The following is a 20387-nucleotide window of genomic DNA, read 5'->3' on the forward strand; positions in this document are numbered from 1 at the left end:
AAAAAAATTGCAGTAAAACGTGAGCGGCAGGATTCGAACCTGCGCGGGCAGAGCCCACATGATTTCTAGTCATGCCCGATAACCACTCCGGCACGCCCACTTTTTGTTAGGTGAACATTAATTAAAACTTTTATCTAAAGAAACAATATTAATTAATTCTAAACATGTGAAATGACATCATATGAATTAAAAATGGTAACTTTCTAGAATTCCGACAGAACCGAGAACAGAGACACCATTAATTTCTTCCGGTTTCATTCCATCATTAGGCTGTTCACGGGACGAGGACGTCCCCATTTAATTTTTCGTTCGAAATTTTGCACAGATCAAAGTGGAGCTTTTCATGAAAAATTCACAGAGATCGGGTTCTTCAGAGAATTTTTCCTGTTTATTCTATTTTTAAAATTATTATTCAATTAAATATTATATTCTTTATTTTTCGGTCAAATATGTGATGGCAACAGATTTTGAAAATTAAAACTCAATTTTAAAAATTTTTAAAAGAGTATTTTGTAACATATTTGTAAACTAGTGATAATTAACAATTAAATAATTAGTTCAATCTAAAATAATATTAATTTATTACATTTTTGTTATAAATTTTGTATAATTATTATTTTATAATATTATATAATTTATAATATATTAAATTTTACCTGTTTTAATTCTAATAAAAATAAAATAAGTCAATAAGATGAAATAATATATTTATCAAATTTTTTATTTTTTCTTAATATAATTGTACATTTTAAAATTTTAAATTCAAAATCTAAAAATTTTTCCTATTTGATTCAAAATTTGAAAATGAAAAAAAAATCTAAATTATCAACAAAAAAAAAATTATAGATTCTTTAAAATATGTTTATATAGAAAATAATAAGATTTCTTATCTGTATATATAATAAATAAAAATAAAAATAAAAAGTGCGGTTGGGTTTGGTATGTAAATCCCTTATTTTCTTGGAATCCTACCAAGATTTCCCATCTCCATCTAGGTGATGAAATTGAAAAAATTTCTCATACCCAACCCATAAGAAATTTAAATGAGAATTCTCCACCCCATTTAGACGGATCGGGTGAGGCCACTTCCCCGGAGGGAAAATAGACATCCACACTTCTCCCTGCTCTTCGGACTTTTCTCATTCCATTAGACATCAAATGGTAATGAAATATGCTTCAGTTTTTTATCATTTTTCGAACAGAAACAAAAAAAGTGAAAATGAGATATCGTTGCCACGTATCCGCAGATTGGAGTTTCTATCTTATTGGGCTCTGTGCGAGTATCAGTTGTCCACTCTCATATTCGTGGTTCAAAATACTTCCAGAAATTCTATTGTATTCATTCATATTTGTCAAACATCTCATCAAAATCTTCTGAAAGGAACAACATCGCTGACTGACAACTAACGTCAAGATATATCATTTCTAAGTAAATCTTTATATCTCTAGGAAATTCAAATTTAGTGGTTGTTACAATTGAAAATATGCTCCTCCCCCACTTGCACAATCCACATCAGTTAAAGCCTCCAAGGGAGCCACCACCATAAACCAAGAATCAAAATCAACTGGAACACTTCAAATCAGGAGCTTCTCAATGGCATCCTATACATCACAAAGAATGGCCACAAGAAGTTTTCAGGGGTAAATAATTAGGATAGAAAATGGAAGATGTCTACTGTCAAACATTGCATAATTACCTTGAGTTGCTGTATTTGTGACTTCAGTTGGCTTCCTTCGTTTGTTGTCACAGAACAAGCAATAACAGGTCTTGTGACTCCACAAGCTCGGCCAAGTGCTTGCTTAGAAGGGACGAACACATACGGCACATTCTGCAAAATCAAATAGAGCCCTAATTCCATCAAGACCACACACGCTACATACGTCAAAATGTTGCATGAAAACACCCAATAATATAATTTTGACACAGTTATATTTTTATGCCAAAAGTAGCATATTGTTTCAAGTCGGTCTTCTGGCAGGGAACTATGACTAGATACGAAACAGATCGGCTTCCAAACAGAACTTCATTAGCCCAATTCATCATGTTGAAAGTTCTCTTATCCCAATTCATTAGGTGATAAAATAATTGATGCGAACATGCCAAGAGAATCATCAAGCAATACAAATTAAAAATAAATAAAAGACATCTCTATTGATAACAGTTTTTAGACTATACTCCCTTTTGTAACTATAAACACAAATGGAGATGGGGCTGTAATTTGTGAAGTATATCGAGTGTCTTAGCCGCTAAAACTGTCTTTGAAAGGTTGAAATTACTATATAGCATTTCACATATCAACAGAAAGTTGTGTTTCTTGACTGAAATGTTGATGTGAGAGAAGGGTCTCGTAGAAAGGCTAAACCTTATGCCGTTCCACTCTTCTCCCCCCTTCTTATTATGTTAATTAGCCATTTTAATGGGAAAAAAAATAACAAAACAGATTATGAAGTAAAAGGGGAAAATGTAGGAAGTTCGGTAAGCAGATTCGTTGACAGAGAACAACAACCGGCCAGTTAACTTCTCTCATATGATTTGGCTACAGCCTCTTTGGCAGGTCAAGAACAAGGGAATCAATTATTTTTCACACCCATCTCTTGGTACATGTAGCCTCAAAGCCCAGAAAACACATCAAACAACCAAATGAATTCAAAGAAAAGAAAACCATGAAGATATCAAACGGAAATGAAATCTTCCTCACAACTGTTGAGGATTGAAGAGTACCTTATCCTCGGCTAACAGGGGAAGATGGAGGAGGATTTCAAGCGGCTCGGTATCGGCGGCCATCACAACGAACTCAGATATGCCTCTGTTCAGCGTCTTGGTCGCTAAAATCCACAAGAAATAAAAAGAAAAAAAAAATCATTTCACGGAAGATAAGAAAAAGAAACAACTGGGAGTCTCATATGTATGCCTCATTGGCGCTTGTTGAACAAGATACAAGAAGAGGGATACCTTCATTGGCGCCCTTCTTGATTTGCTTGTAGTTAGCAGCTTGTTGAACAAGATCAAGAATGGTGATTGTAAGCTGCGCGTCGGCGAGAGGGTAAGCCTTCGGGTTCACTTTCTCTGCAGTCTGCTAGAGTACAGAAAGTAAAAGCTCGTTAGAAATCAGATAAACATAGCATCATTCAGATACCAGCGAGAGAGAGTACCATTGTTCGAACAAAGATTAAGCAAGCCGAGAGATAGGTTTTTCAGGACGCCGGAGGAGGAGAAAGCGAGATTTAGGAATTAGGGTTTAAGAAATGCAACAGAGGCCTAGGTTTCTCTGTTACATTCCTCGTCCTAACTTAACTGGATTCAAATTTAGCTTAAAATCCGAAAAAAAAAATTAATAAAAGAAATAAAGATTTTGTTCTTTTTTTAGAAAACCCAAGATTAAAAATAAAGACTTTCGAGATATCTATTTTCGTTTTCAAATTTTAAAACAATCAAGGGCAAAATACATTTCAATTTGAAAGTCCACGATTTGAATTGATGTCATTTGATTGAGTCCTCCTTATCCTAAAGATTTCATTTCAATTGGAATTTGGTTATTCACCATGAGGATCCCCTCCAAGCATCCATGACTGAATGGTTAAAGCGCCCAATTCATAATTAGCGAATTCGTAGGTTCAATTCCTACTGAATGCACGCCAATGGGACCCTCTAATAAGTCTATTGGAATACGAATTGGTGTGGTATATTCATATCATAACATATGAACAATAAAAACATTCTTATTTACAGACAAAAGTATTCGGTTATTGGGGAAAAATCAATATACTTCTAATGTATTTTGGTCTAAGTGTCTACTTAGTCCTTGAAATTTCAAAATAAACACTTTTGATCCGTTGAGGTAAATATCTAATTAGTCCCTGAAGTTTTAAAATAAATATTTTGGTCCTTGAAGTTTGAAAAATAGTTTTAAATGGTCCCTGATTTTTTTTACTATTAATTAATTAATATTAAAATGACGTGGCAAATTATCATTAAATTGTTTATTATAGTCATTGATTATATTAATTAAATGATATATGTCACCAGAAAAGAAACGAGCAAAAGAGAGAGAAAGTACCGTGACCTATCATTCTTAAGAAAAGTAAAGATAACCCACTCAATTAGGTTTAGATTGTTGGTTGGTTTTTACCTTTTAACACCTACAAAGTTGTAATTTTATTTCCCAAATTTTTAATTAATTTATTTATTTTTATAAAATATTTATTAGCAAATTTTCATTACAATTTAACAAAAATGAAAAAGAAATGGGAGGTTGAATTGAAACATAGGAATGATATCTAAACCCAACCAAATACATGAATGATATTTGCACAGTTTTTTAGTTTCAATTTTTTCCACAACTTATATGGTTGATGAATCCAACTAAACTTTTTAATACATGAAGGGAAAAGTTATAAATTTATCCTTTTTTTTTCTCAAACAGTTACATTTACCTTTCCAACATTTGAAATAATTCATCTTTTTCCATATATCTTAATTAATATATTTCATTAGCCAATATAAACAACTTCGATTCAAGTACTAGTACGCATCAATAACTCTTTTATGTATAAATTAACATTCTTTTTGTTCTCTCTTTTCTTTTTCAGATCCTAAGAGATCCTAAGAGCATCAATAGATGCTAAATAGCTATATTGGTGTAGTTTTGATCTTAGAAAAGCTCATTCACTAGATATAAATTTTGGATTTTTTTAATATAACATTTGAGGATAGAAGATTCTAACTCCCGAACTTCCCACCTTAACCATTGAATGCTCAAGTTGTTTAATGTTTACCGTGAAAAATTCATCAACATTAAAAGTTGATTCTTATTATATAAGAAACACATTTCGTCTCTCGTATTTTTTAACTACTTACTCTTCATTCATATACATCGGAAAATCACTTGCAAATTTTTATTCCAAACAATCGATGTGAACCCATCAAATATTGTAAAAAATGAATAACATAGGTCTATATATCAGAAGTTCAAAGTCGAGACAGCATAAAAATATCAACACAATATGTTAGTATTGATTTATATAAGCTTTCGGATCTCAAATATTACTCACAATCTAATCTGCAAGCTACCAGACACTGAAGTTTGATGGTAACATTGGTTGGGTTAATTCGCCTTGCAGCTTAACAATGGAAGCTATCTGCATAAGAGAAATATGTTCGAGTGAACTCGTAGGATTTCATCATTTTCTCATTATCTAATGAAGAGTTCATAATTAAATTACAAACAAGAGAACCACGAACATACATCTCGAATCCAAACTTAACATAGGAATCCCATATGTTTAACATGAAAGAGCAATTCCCTGCAGAACAACTTAACAGAAATTGTACAATTAAGACTCAAAAAGACAGTAGAAAAACAGATTATCATTCATATTCATATGCATTAGCTGCATTGATGCTGAAGATCAAAAGTACTTTTTTACACTTATGTTGTTTAGGCCCGTCCTTGGAGAAATGTGCAGGTCACAGCAACGAACTTAGAGAAAATATTTGAAAACTTCTACTTACATTCAGCATCAATAGGCCACAATATACGGGTAAAAACAATCAAATAGAATAACTAAACCAGCTCAATTCACCAGATTGCCACCATGGTATAAAGAAAGGTTTCTGTTCCCAATTAGAACAGTTGAATCATCGAAAAGATAATCAGCCAGCCACATACAAATATTGTTTATTAGGTGAAGTATTAGCACACCAAGCATATTGCATATCTCTTTGGGGGGTAAAAAGCTCAATTGCCTTCAAATTCCAAACAATGGAGAGATACCAAGGAAGGAAAAGTTAATCGTTTTGATAACAGAAACTTGATAAACATTATCGAGCAATCAGGATAATACATCTATGACCGATAAAAATGATAAACAGAGGGCTGAAATGAACCTTTCGTCCATTAAGCAGCTGACTCAAACTTCCGTAACATGTCACAATAAGTAGTTTCACGAATCAATCCCCACTGCCGACGCTGCATCTCAACACGACAATTCTGTGCAAGAATGTTAAAATAATCCCTCTCTACCTGCCGCTCAAGTGCCATACGGTCCGGACTATTTGGTGGGAATTTATCCTCAAATGTCGTTGATTTTACATAATAATTGACACCCTTCTGAGTGGTGAACTGGTATTCATAGGGATAGGAGTGGGAAAGAGCATAGATAGGTTCTGAGGATGGCAAGAAGTTCAAAAGCAATATTAGTAGTACAGGAAGCAACTGAATCAGAGTCCGAAGGCCACCGCCAGAGCCCTGATCACCTGTCCTTTGCGCCATTCCAGGGCCAAAATTGAAAGTACGAAAATGTGTGGTTGTTGGTGCCATCCCACCGAAGAAGAAGTTTCTAAATATCTCCTCTGCATCAACATCGGCCTCGTAAAACCCATTAAATCCATTTGCACCATGTCTTCTAGTACGCCTCTCGTAAACTGGCTCATCAGACCCAACAAGATCGTAATTCTTCCGACTCTCCTCGTTACTTAGACACTGAAAGGCCTTTGATACAGCCTTGAATGCTTCTTCGGCGCCAGGAGCATTGTTCTTATCTGGATGGACCTTTAGAGACAGCTTTCTATACGACTTTCGAACATCCTCAGTACTGCAACTCTTCTCCAATCCCAAAATCTCGTAGTAATCCTTCTTCTTCTTAATTTGCCTCACAACCTCTATCTGCTCCTCTGTGTAAGTCGCGGATGCTGAAGACTCAGAAGACTCCGATGCCGGAACTCTACGGCGAAGTGAAGGCTGATCCGAGGGTTTGGATGACGAGGTCCCAAACGACGTATCTCCAGATTCGCAAGAATCAGCACCCAACTCGTCACCGGAAGCGCTCTTAATTGCCGACAAGAGATCTTCAACGGGGAGCGTCGGATCAAGACGACGAGCTTTATTAACAAATTTGAGGGCACGGGTCCGATTCCCGGCTTCCAAAGCCTCCTTTCCCAGTTTCAAGCATTTCAAAGCATCGTCTTTGTTCCCGTCCATCCCAAATATCGAACAAACCTCTCCGCAATTCCCTTCAACAAAAGGGGGAAAATATCTAATTTCTAATCGGGAACTAATAGAAATAGTCGGCGCTAACAATACCACATATCGATTGCGATTGCCGTAAAGCTAATTTCAGGATGAAGATTGACAGAAACTAAATACATATTTGATTGACAGATTGAAATTCAATTATGATAGGAATCTATGTTGAGAATTTGAACTTACAGATGGTGCAGAACAAGACGATTCAAAAATCGTACTGCGTCGTCAATATAAACGCATCAATGGCTCCAAATAGAGAGAACCTAGGGATTGCAATTCCTCATGGAAGGAGAAAATTTGGGAAATCGAAGGACGCGTTTGTAACTGAGGTTAAGTGTCTTTATAAGACAATTTCAGCTGAGGGTTCACAATAACTCGATCACGTCATATCGCCAATCCTAATTTCTCTTAGATATTTAAATTTATAAATTTTATTAAAGGAAAAAAAAACAAAATAGATAAAGTGAGCATAGGTGGCATTTACAATATTTTTACCTCTTTGTAATTTCAAATTTCCACTTGTATTTATATCAAAAAATAAAAAACAGAATCTACTTGCATGAGTGATGTAACATTTTTTTAAAAAGGCATATATTAAAATTTTGACAATGTGTTACCTTTTTCTAACATAAGTTTGTTCATCACAATTTTTTTAAAATTATGTTTAAATTAATTGAGAGTTTAATTAAATCTATTTTTCTTTTCTACAATAAGAACTTTATGAATCATCTATTGTTGATCTTTCTATTTTATTGGTTACCATCTTAAGTTGACTTGGATAATTACTTTAGGATTAAAGGGTAAATCTAAAAATAATGAGTTTTAAATTGAACTTCTTAAATGTAGCAACAATTTTTCATTGAACTCAATAAACAGAAAAATAAGTATATATTGATTTATTCGTTGATTATATAGATTATAGATTGAAGAAATATTGTAATTCAATTTTTGGATTCAAAGATTTCTCTGCTAAATATTGCCATTCTATCCAATAAAACAAAATGACTTCATTAATGTCAAAAGACAAGCTGTAACAGATAAATCATTATACTGAGAATAAGGAATGACGTTTCATTGGTTCACTTCAGATAAAGCAAAAGGATTTTATCAGTAAATCCAAACTCAAGCTCTAAAATTATTCAGCATCTACTCTGTAATCTTTAGCATCAAGAAAATCTGTAGTAACAATGGAAATATATGCTGCTAGAAGCTAGATGGTGGTGGTAATATTAGATTTACAAGCGAAGCATTCAAAATAGAAAGATAAGGAGCAACTTGGAATAACTCTTAGACTCCCATCTCAGGCTCATGAAAACGTCTTATGGAGTTCTTCAGAATGGGAATCACTCTCGACCGCACAACGCTACCTGCAAACGAGAAAATGAGGCCTGAAAAACAAGTTCCAAAACTGTTTGGTTAACATATAGCTATTCAACATAAAATATGATTCGGTCTTTTTCTTAGCATCCAACAGAGAAGTATTGTAATCTAATTACTCCAGCCAAGCAAGAGAACTGCAAAAGTTGATACAGAAGAGAGCACGCCAGCAGAATGAGAGATGCAATGCAATACTGTATTTTTCAGCACTAAGTGCAGCGTACATACAGGTAATGTCATGTCACTGCAGTGCACATGAAAGCTAGCATTTTCTAAATAAAAACCCATGAAAGAATATTTTCATGCATAAATAATAACAGATGTGAAACCAAGCTATGTAATGAAATTTGAAAGTGAAAATAACAAACTTCAACATATCAATCATTTGCTTCTTGGAGCAAGAACTAGTTCATTCTAGTTACAGTCTGCAGGCTTCTTCTCCATCTCTTTCTTAGATAACTGATAGTTTTGGATCGCTGACATTTATCAATGAAATTGAAACCAAAGAAATGTAGTTCTCCGACGTCCAAAGGCATCATGTTAAGTGAAACTCTGGATCGCTGACATTTATAGCCCATCTCCCTACTGAATAGGAGACAAATTTTAGGTTTTGAGAGAAATCCTTTACGGGTTTTTGCGCTCCTGTTAGGCTGGGTCGCTTGGTCACATGAGAAGTCTTTTGGCTAGGTCAACTGAAAGACCCAATTCATATAGCAAAGTGAACGGTGGAAGGTTGGAAAACCAAGAAGAGGGAATTTTACAACAAACAGATATTGAAAACGCCTATGATTTATGATCTAGTTGACTGGCTATTCCTTAAAGGTGTCTTTTAACAACAAAAAGCTTTGGTGCTCGTTGAAGCAAATGGTTCAAGGTTTCGTATCTAGTGCGAATTGTTCTATCTCATTAGTCATTACACTCGAAGGAAAATCTAGGGGCAGTATCGTATCTCCTCTTGGTCTTAGACAGGGGGACGCCTTTCCTCTTTTCTTTTAGTTCTCATTGTGGATGTGTTTAGTACTCCCTTCCCTTCCATAGCAGTTAAATTGAATTTCTAGATGGTCGCCCCATTGGGAAGTTGATCAACCACAGGGATAATCATTCGTGAATGTGTTAGTTCTCATTGTATGGATGATCAATCAACCACTTATTTTTCCTGGTGAGACTCGTTTACTCACCTTGAATGCTCTGAACCAGGTTGGAAACTTTCCAAAGTTAAGATTTTTGAGCAAACTCGGTTTCAATCCTATTTCGACATCACGGAACCCTCATTTGAGAATCGGGTGCGGAAGAGACTAGAGGTAACTCAAAGCCCTATCCGTACCCGATCTCGGTCTCGGATGACGCGGTCAGAAGATTCGGAGGGTGAGCAGCCGTTGAGGAGGCAGTCCGTGAGCTAATTGGGCTTCGAGATTGTGTATACGCGAAAAGAGCTCGCTTTCTACTTTCTACCTCGCCGTTTTGTGCCCGATTCTGGTTCAGGAAAGGAGCACCCAGGCTTAGTGTTGTTCACTCAGCCCGTGGTGGTGGGCATATATGTGGAGGTCTTTCAAGGTAGGATAGTGGCTTTAAGTTTCTCATGTGAAAGTGATAACTGAACCTCAAGTAACACAGTATTCCTCTTGGACAGAACCAAAAGAATAAGGATTTCTGGGGGTATTGAGAATATCAGAGACAAAATTCAAAGGAACAAATCTTTTATCTCCAAAGGATGTAGTTTAACTCTTGCCAAGGCTAAGGTTCTCAAATTTACTCACTTATTGCAGTTGCTATCCTGTTTTTATAATGTATCCTCACAGAATCATGAGAGATTTCTTTTAAGAAGAAGCTAACATAGAAGGAAGAAAATTGTTATCTGTTACATTGGAAGATCACAATTACAACCCCCATAGCATAGAGTTAAGTGACCTAGGTGCATGCAATATGGTTAGAAGAATTATACCTTACTTATGATAGGCTATGACATCTAGAGGAAATAATGTTTCTTGTGGATGGTGTGATCACTTCTAAGTACACAAGTGAGAAGATTAGTCAACTGTGGAACATAGGAAGGGGTGCTGCTAGAAGCCCTTGGTTCTTCATTATTAAGTTCAAATCATCATAATGGGGCAAATCCAAACTCCCGAAAGGCAAAGGGGCTAGAGATAGATCCAAGTTTTGGAAGAATGTTTGACTGGAAAATTCCCCTTTGCTCAATATGTTTCATAAGCTACATGCGTTGGTTCGTAGCCAAATGTTTTTGGTTAGAGTTGAATAATGTTTGAGTAACGGGTGTCTCTTTGGATAGGGATGTGAAACTTTGAATTCTTGCCAGTAATGGGGCTTCTACTTGGAAATGCATGCTCAAATAGCAATTCATCTCTTTCCGGAATCCCCCTTCACTGCTCAACTTTGATGAGAGCTCCTGAATGTTTCTGAATTTCAAAGGCCATTCTCGCAAGGCATTAAAGCTTTTAAACAGAGGTGTTTCTGCTTAATGCAATCAGATCTAGGCCCTGAGAAACTTAACCAGAAACGATAGAAGAATGCAATGACATGTAGAGGAGAAAGTAAACAATCTTTGAGAAGTTACAATTTTCAAAAACCCCACTTTTACAGCGCTAAGTATAACATTTCCCTAATTTACTCCCTTTCTTTTCTAGTCTCCAACTCGCATTTCTGTAGTTCCATGTAGATTGTTCCCCCCATGCCCACTCAATCACACAAAGACAAACATACAAGTCTTCAATTTAAAACTTCACAATTCGTGGTTTTCCACCGAAGTAAGAGCTCGTTAATGATAAAGATCAGCAGTATGTAACACTAAGCATTTCAATATAATCATATACTATAGTAGCTTCAACTCTTGACTTCATCAATAAGTATCTTGTTTCTTTATTATATTAGGGAAACAAGTTAAGCACATGAACCCTTTTTTGGGTAGGAAATATGAAATATTACAAAAGGGAGCAAGAGGACCTATATAAGAGAACAAAAAGGTTCTCTAATTAGCTTTAAGATCATTAAGACTATAGCTTGTTGGGGGAGATAAAATTTACACCAAGATAGAGCCACCGTAAATATATATTCTTTGAATCTATCAAAAGGTTGCGGAGTTCTGATCATTCCCTATGAAAGCATAGGAAAAGGGGAAAAAAAAAGTCTAACAAATTTGTAACGTCAACTAGGAAAACATTTTAGTTATAGATCCAAGTATTGGCAAAATAAATGAACAGCAGGGGGCGTAGTTTGAACAAAAAAAAATTACAGCATTGATACAAATCAAGGGGAAAAAGTTAGACAAACATTTAAGAAACATATAAGCGCAGTTTCAAGACAACTACTTTCTTTCATCATTCTTATAGTTTGTGATGGGTTTGGGGCAAACTATACACCTAATAATTCTATTAAACTATGCATTATAAAGAACTCATATAAAAAACAATAGCTTGGGGAATCGAAATTGCACATAATCCAAAAATTCCAAGTTCCAAAATAACAGAGCAAGAGAAATGGACAATTATTCATTCATCAAGCCACAGTAGCTTGCGGAGGAACTACACAGTAAAAAATATATAATCCCATTTTCAAAAATCGAAACCAACTACTTTCTTTCTTCTTTCTTCTAGTTTGGTGGGAACTAATACACCTAATCATGCGATTAAATTATGCATCTAAATAACACATCGAAAAAGAAATTGCCAAGGGATCCGAAATTTCACATAATTCAAAACTGCCAAAATGATAACAGAGAGAGATGAAATGGACCTTCATTCATTCATCAAGCCGCTGATTGAAACTTATTCAGCATATCACAGTGTGGAGTTTCACGAATGAATCCCCACTGCCGTCGTTGCACCTCAAGTCGACAATTCTGTGCAAGAATATTGAAGTATTCCCTATCTACCCGTTGCTCAAGTACCAGACGATCCCGACTATTTGGTGGAAAATCTTGTTCAAAGTTTTTTGATTTCACATAGTAATTGACACCTTTCTGAGTTGTAAATCGGTGTTCATAAGGATATGAACGGGAAAGGGCATAGATAGGTTCTGAGGATGGCATAAAGTTCAAAAGCAATATTACCAGCACAGGAAGCAACTGAATCAGTGTCCGAAAGACACCACCAGAGCCATGATCACCCGTTCTATGTCCCATTCCTGGGCCAAAATTGAAACTACGGAAATGTGTAGTTGTCGGTGCCATTCCACCAAAGAAGAAGTTTCTAAATATCTCCTCTGCATCAACATCAGCTTCGTAAAATCCATTAAATCCATTTGCACCATGTCTTGCAGTCCGTCTCTCATAGACTGGCTCTTCAGACCCAACAATATCATATCTTTTTCTACTCTCCTCGTTACTTAGACACTGAAAGGCCTTTGATACAGCCTTAAACGCTTCCTCAGCACCAGGAGCATTGTTCTTATCAGGATGAACCTTTAAAGACAGCTTTCTATATGCCTTTCGAACATCCTCGATAGAACAACTCTTCTCCAATCCCAAAATCTCGTAGTAATCCTTCTTCTTCTTGATCTGCCTTACAATCTCTACGTGCTCCTCTGTATAAGTTGCCGAGGTCGAAGATTCAGAAGAACCAGACGCCGGAACTCTACGGCGAAGAGAAGGCTGATCAGAGGACTTGGATGAAGGGGACCCAGATGAGCCATTGCCAGCTTCACACGCATCAGCACCCAACTGTTCACCAGAAACGTTTTTAAGTTCCGGTAAGAGGTCGTCAATGGGAAGCGCCGGATCAAGACGACGAGCTTTATTGACAAATTTGAGGGCCCGAACCAAATTCCCAGCTTCCAAAGCCTCCTTTCCAATTTTCAAGCATTTCAAAGCATCATCCTTGTTCCCATCCATCCCAATAACGGCAAAACCCTCTAGTATCAAGAAAACTTGGGATTTTAGTGGGGGAAAACTAGGAAGGAAGTTGATATTAACAAGACGGAAAACCCATTCCAATTCCCATTTAGGTTTTACAGAGATATGTTATTTTGGAATTAATAAAATGGAGAAAGCCGAAGAGAGATCGAATTCCGAACAGATGTGAAGTAAACCAAAACGGGAAAATTCAACAACAGTGAAAGTTGGAACTTACAGATGGATCTGAAGGAGACGATGCGAAAATTGCTTCTACGATCTCAGATGCATCGGCGATTCCCGATTGATCGTCCTGGGGGATTACAATTGGACCGGGAATTTAGGGGAATGAAAAACCGACACCGGGGATTCTGACGTATTGGAAAAGAATCGGGTCAAGCCCCACTCCTCGTGAAACTAATTACCAATAATAGTGATTTGAGAAAGTGTCTCAATCGTTTTATCACAAATTTGACAGAAAAAAAGTGGTTGACAAGTAAACCTTACCTTCAATGGATGCGTTTCTTCAAGTTGAGATTGAATGTTTTGAATTTGAATACTAGCTTTCTTCGCCAACACGAGCTAGTTAGGGGCACCACTAGTATAAAATCTTGAAGGTTGAAATTTCGTTCCATAATTGTTTTTAAAAAAATTTGCTTACGGGTTTAAGGGGGTTTCCAAAACCATGGATTTTGGTATTAGTTTTCTTCGAATATTAGTTGCTAACATTCTATTTTTGTCGAAATAAAATTAACAAGATTAAAAATAAAATTAAGAAATTAAATAGTAACTTTTTACAAATACAAATAAAAATATTTAAAAATACAAAATAAAACATTTGAAAGTATATGAATTAACATTAATTAAAATTGAAACTACAAATTACAATAAATATTTTTAAAGTATAAACTCCAAAATAAATCTAAAAAAAATAAATTAAAGTTAGAAGTAAATATTTATTTAAGTAAATATTTATTTAAAGCCTTTTTTAAGTAAAATTTGAGAGCGAGTTTGTAAAGCCCGCGTGGGAGCCATTAGGGCTACCGATTTTGCAGTGTGAAAGACAAAGCCAAACAAACGGCGTCGTTTAAGTCTTTGAGGAGAAGCGCTCTCTCTTGTCCCGCGCCTAAACCCTGAATCTTCCTTCTGTTCTGTTCTGTGGGAAGTCTCTTGATTTGGGCGGAGATGGAGAACCAGCAGCAACTTCAGGTCGACCTTGGTCATCTCATGGCCTTCAATCCTCACCACCATTTAACTTCCCCGCCCTCCTCCAGGTTCCTCTTTCTTCCCTCTCCATAAATACATCAACTATAATTGCTTCACGGATTAGGTTCCAATGGGTTCTTCTTTTAAGTTGCTGGTACTGCTCTGTTTACATCAAACTGTGCTTTCGTTTTGCTTGATTCACGCCTTCGAACCAGAACCTGGGTATATCGAGTTATGCGGTTGAATGCTGTTTATTTGATGTATTATTGACTTAAATTAGAGAAAGCTACGAACTTGAGGATTTTGGTTGTTTAGAATAATTACATTATTTTAGACATGTTCACACATACGTACATGTATATGTTATTCCGGGAGAAGCCTAATTTGTCATTGAAATTAATAAAGTCAGAGAATGTTTATTGTATTTGCTTGGTTACTTTTGTAATTACAGGGAGGAGCTGGTGAATGAATGTCTACAGAAAGGTACAGAGCTAGTTCAAGCTATTGCCAATGAACTTTTCATCCTGCCCTCAACTGAAGACAGAGATGGTCCTCTAGTGAGGTTGCCTCCACCTAAAACAAGATTGCCCAGGGAGAAGCATGTATGCTCTTAAATAATTTTATGGATGTTTACATTGATTATTTCATCATCACTTTTTAGTTATGGATGTTTACCTTTTTGGGTGATGTGTAATATCTTTATTTCTTTCTTTCCAGCTGCCTAAGCCTAAACCTCCTACAAAATGGGAACTCTTTGCTAAAAAACGAGGTTGGTCCTTTTGTTATGCTCACATCTTTTTTTGTGATGTTGTCTTTTATGTTAGAAGATTTGTGTTCCCCGTCCTTCCATTGTGAGACTTGAATTGAATTTAGTTGAAAGGCCGACTTGCAGCAAAAGAAACATCTGAAAAGGAAGAAAAGAAACAACAAGGAATGGAGGCATAATTCAGTCAAATGCATGACCTTGGAATAGGGAGTTTCGTGGGTAGAATTTAATTTTAGTACATAATGACTTTTGCAGGTATAAAGAATAGGAAAAAGGATAAGATTGCATATGATGAACAAACTCAAACATGGAAGCGTCGTCATGGTTACGATCGTGCAAATGATGAGGAGAACATACCTATCATTGAGGCCAAGATGACTGATGGTAATACTTAATAGAACCTTGCATTTTAAGATAAGCTACTTTTCCTTTCGTTAGTTATGTCTTTTTATTTTCTTACTTGATGACAAAATTTTGAACATGGTTGCATGACAGAGATAAGTAGAATATTGGTTGATTATATTGCTTGCCATATTCATTCTCGGCTTACATTATTATCAAAATGTCCATTGAGTATCACGCTTTTCACATTTTCAGAGCCAGGGATGGACCCGTTTGCTGAAAGACAATCAAATAAGAGAAAACGAGTTGAAAAGCAAGAAAACAATCGCCTACAGAATCTGAAACAAGCCGCAAAAGTTGGTGCTTTACCAAGGTTTTTGCCCCTTATCACTGTTATTGGGTGTTGAACAAGTAATTAGATTATAACTCCTTTCTTTGCAGTCTTCCCTTTCTCACTTCTCCTTACTGCCGGTACAATTAAAGTATATCATATCAGACTAACATATACATTTGGGTAATTAAATTTCTTCTATATTGGGTAGGAGGGTGGAGCATCTGACCACAACCTGTACATGTGAATCCCATTAATTTGTTCCTTCTGTATCCTAGAATATCATATCATCTTAAATCCATCTTTTGTTTGTCATTCCATTACCGTTCTGTTATTTATAGCTAAAGTTGATTATACTTATGCAGCCACGTTCAACTAGCTGCAACTGCTTTACCCATAACAGGGACGCAAGTTGCACCAAAGAAAATGACAAAAGATGAGCTTGGAAATGTTGCTGGAATGGCAGCAACTGCGACAGCTAGTGGTGGAAAATTTGACAGGAAGTTGCGAGGAGAAAAGCCTCCAAAGCATAAAGGAAAATATCGCAAGGTTAACCAAATAATCCTTTTTCCTTGGCATGCTCGAGCATACTTTCTGTTATCATTAAGTAACATTTTGTTCTCTGTTTACATGCAGTTTTTGCCTGTTGTGGAAGGAACTGGTGTAGGCTCTCGAGAAAGGGAGCAAACTGAGAATGTCCTGAATCGATTAATATCCAAGAATTCACATGAGATACTAAACGTTAATAAGGTTTTTTCTCTCTATTTTTGGTTGAAACCAACATCTTTCTTTGTTGCTCCATCATTGGAAATTTTGTCTAATGGTCTTCGCAAATTATCCTGATTATAGGCTATCAATATGTACAATGTGAAAAGAGAAAAGAGGCGAAAACACGATGGAAAGCCCTCATCGTCAACATCGAGCAAGTTGAAACCAAATAAGAAACCTCAAAAGAAGTCAATGAAGAAGGGAGTATCGAATAAAGGAAAGGCAAAATGAAGTTATCCTTTATAAAGAGCTTGGGTACTACATTATCTCCTTGATGGAAGAAATTTTGCATTTGGACTATTTATTGTAGTAATGCTCTTATCCAAAAGAAGGGTGGTTCTTTTTCTTACAACCTACAAAAACTAACCAGTGGATTCCACCTTGTAGCAATCCAAATTGATTTTGGTATATGATGTTTAATGGTTTACGATTATGGAAAGTAGAACAAAAGCATGGAAATGGTCAGAGAAAGTTCTTGAAAAGTCTGATGAATACTTCAGTCACAATTAAGTAGGAATGAAGAGGCAAACTAAAAGACAAAAGAGCGATGCATGCAATCTGAACTTTTATCAATCTGATTCTTTTTTTTAGGGGTCTAAATAATGCCATCAAAAGCATTAATAGAAATAAGTTTGCGCACTATCAACGTAAGTCATCTTCAGACCTAGAATTATCCTGAGACCATCCATTTTTAAGATTTATTACATATGCCAAAAAAAAACCCCACTTCCAAACTATATTCCACATTAGGCATTTTGGGGCTTTATAAACTATATTCCATGTTATTCGGTTGACACATTCACACTAATTTTTTTCTTATAAATAATTATTTAATGTCAGTGGACTCCACATCATTCTTAAACGATAAAATTATATTGGTATGACACATAATCAATTACAGTGAGTACTATAGAAAATTTTCCCACCTTGAGCAAATACAAGACCTTGTGATCATCTTAAAATTGGCGAAAAATCACAAATTTTCAATGACCAAAAAGACTTGGCTATGCATGAGATACAGATTGATTAGCTGAGTTTGAGCATGTGTTTGCCAAACGGAATTATTTGTAAAAAGTTAGAAACTTGTTCTCTGTGAAGTGGTATTTTCTGTGATGTTTTGGCTCGCTTCCTTTAGCTCTGTTGATGGAAGAAGGCCAATCACCCACCATGCCACTAGTTTGAAACCGATCCAGTGATCAACCAACATGCCTTAGCTTTCAGATGAGTTCTATAAAACCTTGTCCCTGTGTCCTTTGAACACATTCTTGACAATACTAGAAAATGTTAACAAGAAGGCTTTCAAGCTGAAGAAAACATTTGATTCGTGGCCTGAAAGGCAAAAATTGTACGTAATATTTTCACATGCTGTATATGAAGCATTAAAGAGGCGATATAATATTGAAATCGCACCATTATATACACACATATGATAACTGAGAACCCTATAAAATTCATTTTCCAATTAGCAGCACAAGCAGGCTTTAGAACTGAAAGCGTTACTTCAAATCCCATTTCAAAAGGCAGTCCTCTTTGACATCTAACATGTCCGATTTGTTGTAATATGATCTCGCCTTCATTTGAATGGTAGACCATGCCTTTGTCAATGGTGATTTTTCAAATTATGGGAAACTAGGTTCAGTCGTAACACGTGTAGAAAGAGTATACTTCGACGAATCCTAAGCTCTCACGCAGCAGGATCCTATTGAATGCATTTACCAAAATTGAAGCATAAAATTAAATAATATAAACTTTGAATGATAACTCAGATTATGTTTCCAATCTCTTAAACGAAGATATCCCACGGTAACTAGAAAAGGGCAAGTAAATGGTTCCTCAACTAAAACCTACATCAGTAAATGGACCACTTGGTTACTAATGTAATTAAGAACAGAGAGACCAGATATAAGGAAATAACCAGACTCATCCACAAGGAGGAAAAAAAGAACAAGAAAAGAAAAAGAAAATAACTTTTCAACTCTGTTCTTCACCATCTTCGTTTTCCCTTTCCTCTGCCGCAGCTGCCATCAGTTCATCGAAGTTTTCAGTTTTCCCCAACACAATCTCAATCTGAAGGTGAAAAATCAGTGGCGACTAGTGTTAGACTTAACTAATCAAATGAAAAAACATAGAAACTTCCCACGCTCAGTAAATAAACACTATTGCATGCACACTAATTTGCATTGTAGGGTCGAACTATCAGAATTAATAAACATGATAAGTTGGAATTTTCTCAAGAATATTCATTTATATGCCAAAACATGTACACGAGAGAGACTTCTAAAACTTCTAAACCAAAGTACAGCAGTATGGCATATTACCTTAGCCTTTTGGACTGGTCTCCCCCGAGAATCATCCTTGATATCGACAGTAGAAGTCATTATCTCTATGGAATGTAAGATAATTGTTGTGAGCTTTAAGAGCTAACCCAAATTGCATATATTAAAAAATAAGGAAGAGGATATTTACTCTTTTCTAAAGCCAATCCATTGTTTTTCAGAATTTCTGCAACAGTCACAACTGTAGCAATGGCTGCCAAAGCAATACACAGAAATTTTAACATATTAATATCCCAGATCACTAAGGCAAAAGGATCAATTAACTATATTAAAGGAAGTGCAAGCAGGAGAATGAGCTTCACTAGTCGCATAAAAACAATGACAAGTTGACCATCCACATGAAAACATTTGAAAAGATGTTTTAGTTAAGCAAGCTAAGCACCTCAGTCGCAAACTTGAATATACATAGATAGCCATGAAGTATATGACAGCAATAAATTCAAAACCTCGACTCTTAATTTAATATTCTTACAAGCTTTTCTAAGTTAAGGGAACCAATTCGGTCAAATATCACATCACAAAAGAATTTGAATGTATTGGTATGAAATATTGACAAGACGAAATATACACGTCAACAAAATATCTTAAATTCTATTACCCAACAATCATAAGTAACTAAAAGCGTAATAAATACATTAATGAATCACATCCAGATACAAGACGACCATGAAGGCAGAAATTAGAAAGTGCGAAGAACACAAATTGTTTCGTGCCATAAAGGCAACGAAAATAAATGCCCAAATAAAGAAAAACCCTGCCCCGTCAAGTAGTACATAGATTACAATCCAATTCCAACGAATAGAGCACATTAAACAGCCACCACTTCCCTACGTTACGATACTAAACAATAGGTTGAGCGAAAGTGAATCCTCAAAATCGGAAGGCACGAGAACAGAAAAGAAGGACTTACCCATCCCAAGCGCAGAAAGCTCGACCTCATTGTACTGCTGCATATACCTCTACACATTTTTTAAGATAAAAATCCATAACCAGAGGGTTAGCCAAACCAGATAAACGAACAGACAAAACCTAAAATGGAAAAATAATCCAAATCGAAAAGCTAAACCTCAGATTCAGAATAGAGAAAAAAAGGAAACGAACCTTGGCGAGATTGACATAGAAGAAAAGGGGCTTCTTGGTGTTGGAGACTTGAATTCGATTCTTCTTCTGCGAATCGGCTGTCAAGGTGATGGAGTTGACACCCTCGGTTATCTCTTCCATGGAGCTTCTGAAAACTAAAACCCTAACCCTAACCCTAACAGTCACTCTCGAAGTGCGAATTTGAGAGAGGGGAGACTCAAAACTCTCAATTATAAAACAGAAACAGAGTGAAGCTAAGTTCTATTTGTGCGACAACCATTTCTGTATTTAATGTAACACCTTCCAAATATTA

General features: G+C 35.9%; 5 protein-coding genes and 2 non-coding genes across 11 annotated transcripts; 1 reads left to right on the top strand and 6 right to left on the bottom strand.

The window, feature by feature from the left end:
- Positions 1–18: 18 nt before the first annotated feature.
- Positions 19–100, bottom strand: TRNAS-AGA (transfer RNA serine (anticodon AGA)). The gene has a single exon. It is a non-coding gene; the product is annotated as a tRNA-Ser (tRNA).
- A 1219-nt stretch (positions 101–1319) lies between these two features.
- Positions 1320–3309, bottom strand: LOC111014423 (uncharacterized). 2 transcript variants are annotated; one of them, XM_022289146.2, is made up of 5 exons: positions 3154–3309; positions 2954–3074; positions 2723–2826; positions 1698–1829; positions 1320–1602 (listed from the first exon to the last, which is right to left on the bottom strand). In XM_022289146.2, the coding sequence occupies exons 1-5, from the start codon at positions 3154–3156 to the stop codon at positions 1576–1578; spliced, it is 387 nt and encodes a 128-aa protein (XP_022144838.1). In that variant the 5' UTR covers positions 3157–3309; the 3' UTR covers positions 1320–1575. The 2 variants fall into 2 exon arrangements, with proteins under 2 accessions (XP_022144838.1, XP_022144837.1); XM_022289145.2 differs by having other exon boundaries at positions 2954–3077.
- LOC148210580 (small nucleolar RNA snoR109) lies at positions 2461–2546 on the bottom strand. The gene has a single exon (XR_015792064.1). It is a non-coding gene; the product is annotated as a small nucleolar RNA snoR109 (small nucleolar RNA).
- A 1619-nt stretch (positions 3310–4928) lies between the features above and the next one.
- LOC111014548 (chaperone protein dnaJ 49) lies at positions 4929–7382 on the bottom strand. 2 transcript variants are annotated; one of them, XM_022289330.2, is made up of 3 exons: positions 7209–7382; positions 5888–7012; positions 4929–5139 (listed from the first exon to the last, which is right to left on the bottom strand). In XM_022289330.2, exon 2 carries the CDS (start codon positions 6978–6980, stop codon positions 5898–5900), a length of 1083 nt encoding a protein of 360 aa, XP_022145022.1. In that variant the 5' UTR covers positions 6981–7012; positions 7209–7382; the 3' UTR covers positions 4929–5139; positions 5888–5897. The 2 variants fall into 2 exon arrangements, with proteins under 2 accessions (XP_022145022.1, XP_022145021.1); XM_022289329.2 differs by lacking the exon at positions 4929–5139 and having other exon boundaries at positions 5651–7012; positions 7209–7381.
- A 694-nt stretch (positions 7383–8076) lies between these two features.
- On the bottom strand, positions 8077–13905 carry LOC111014450 (chaperone protein dnaJ 49). 3 transcript variants are annotated; one of them, XM_022289183.2, is made up of 4 exons: positions 13753–13905; positions 13484–13662; positions 12150–13265; positions 8077–8413 (listed from the first exon to the last, which is right to left on the bottom strand). In XM_022289183.2, the coding sequence occupies exon 3, from the start codon at positions 13243–13245 to the stop codon at positions 12163–12165; it is 1083 nt and encodes a 360-aa protein (XP_022144875.1). In that variant the 5' UTR covers positions 13246–13265; positions 13484–13662; positions 13753–13905; the 3' UTR covers positions 8077–8413; positions 12150–12162. The 3 variants fall into 3 exon arrangements, with proteins under 3 accessions (XP_022144875.1, XP_022144873.1, XP_022144874.1); XM_022289181.2 differs by having other exon boundaries at positions 8077–8392; positions 13753–13904; XM_022289182.2 differs by having other exon boundaries at positions 8077–8392; positions 13484–13616; positions 13753–13886.
- A 380-nt stretch (positions 13906–14285) lies between these two features.
- Positions 14286–17091, top strand: LOC111014399 (ribosome biogenesis regulatory protein homolog). Its single transcript, XM_022289113.2, has 8 exons — positions 14286–14519; positions 14903–15053; positions 15169–15220; positions 15473–15601; positions 15815–15932; positions 16256–16439; positions 16527–16640; positions 16740–17091. Exons 1-8 carry the CDS (start codon positions 14431–14433, stop codon positions 16887–16889), a joined length of 987 nt encoding a protein of 328 aa, XP_022144805.1. The 5' UTR covers positions 14286–14430; the 3' UTR covers positions 16890–17091.
- Positions 17092–18379: 1288 nt separating this feature from the next.
- Positions 18380–20343, bottom strand: LOC111014408 (uncharacterized protein At2g34160). Its single transcript, XM_022289124.2, has 5 exons — positions 20096–20343; positions 19905–19953; positions 19125–19187; positions 18977–19041; positions 18380–18725 (listed from the first exon to the last, which is right to left on the bottom strand). The coding sequence occupies exons 1-5, from the start codon at positions 20213–20215 to the stop codon at positions 18630–18632; spliced, it is 393 nt and encodes a 130-aa protein (XP_022144816.1). The 5' UTR covers positions 20216–20343; the 3' UTR covers positions 18380–18629.
- Between the last annotated feature and the right edge of the window lie 44 nt (positions 20344–20387).

This window comes from Momordica charantia (assembly GCF_013281855.1).
Source record: "Momordica charantia cultivar OHB3-1 chromosome 6 unlocalized genomic scaffold, Mcharantia_2.0 BLBB01000006.1, whole genome shotgun sequence".
Classification (NCBI taxonomy): Eukaryota; Viridiplantae; Streptophyta; class Magnoliopsida; order Cucurbitales; family Cucurbitaceae; genus Momordica; species Momordica charantia.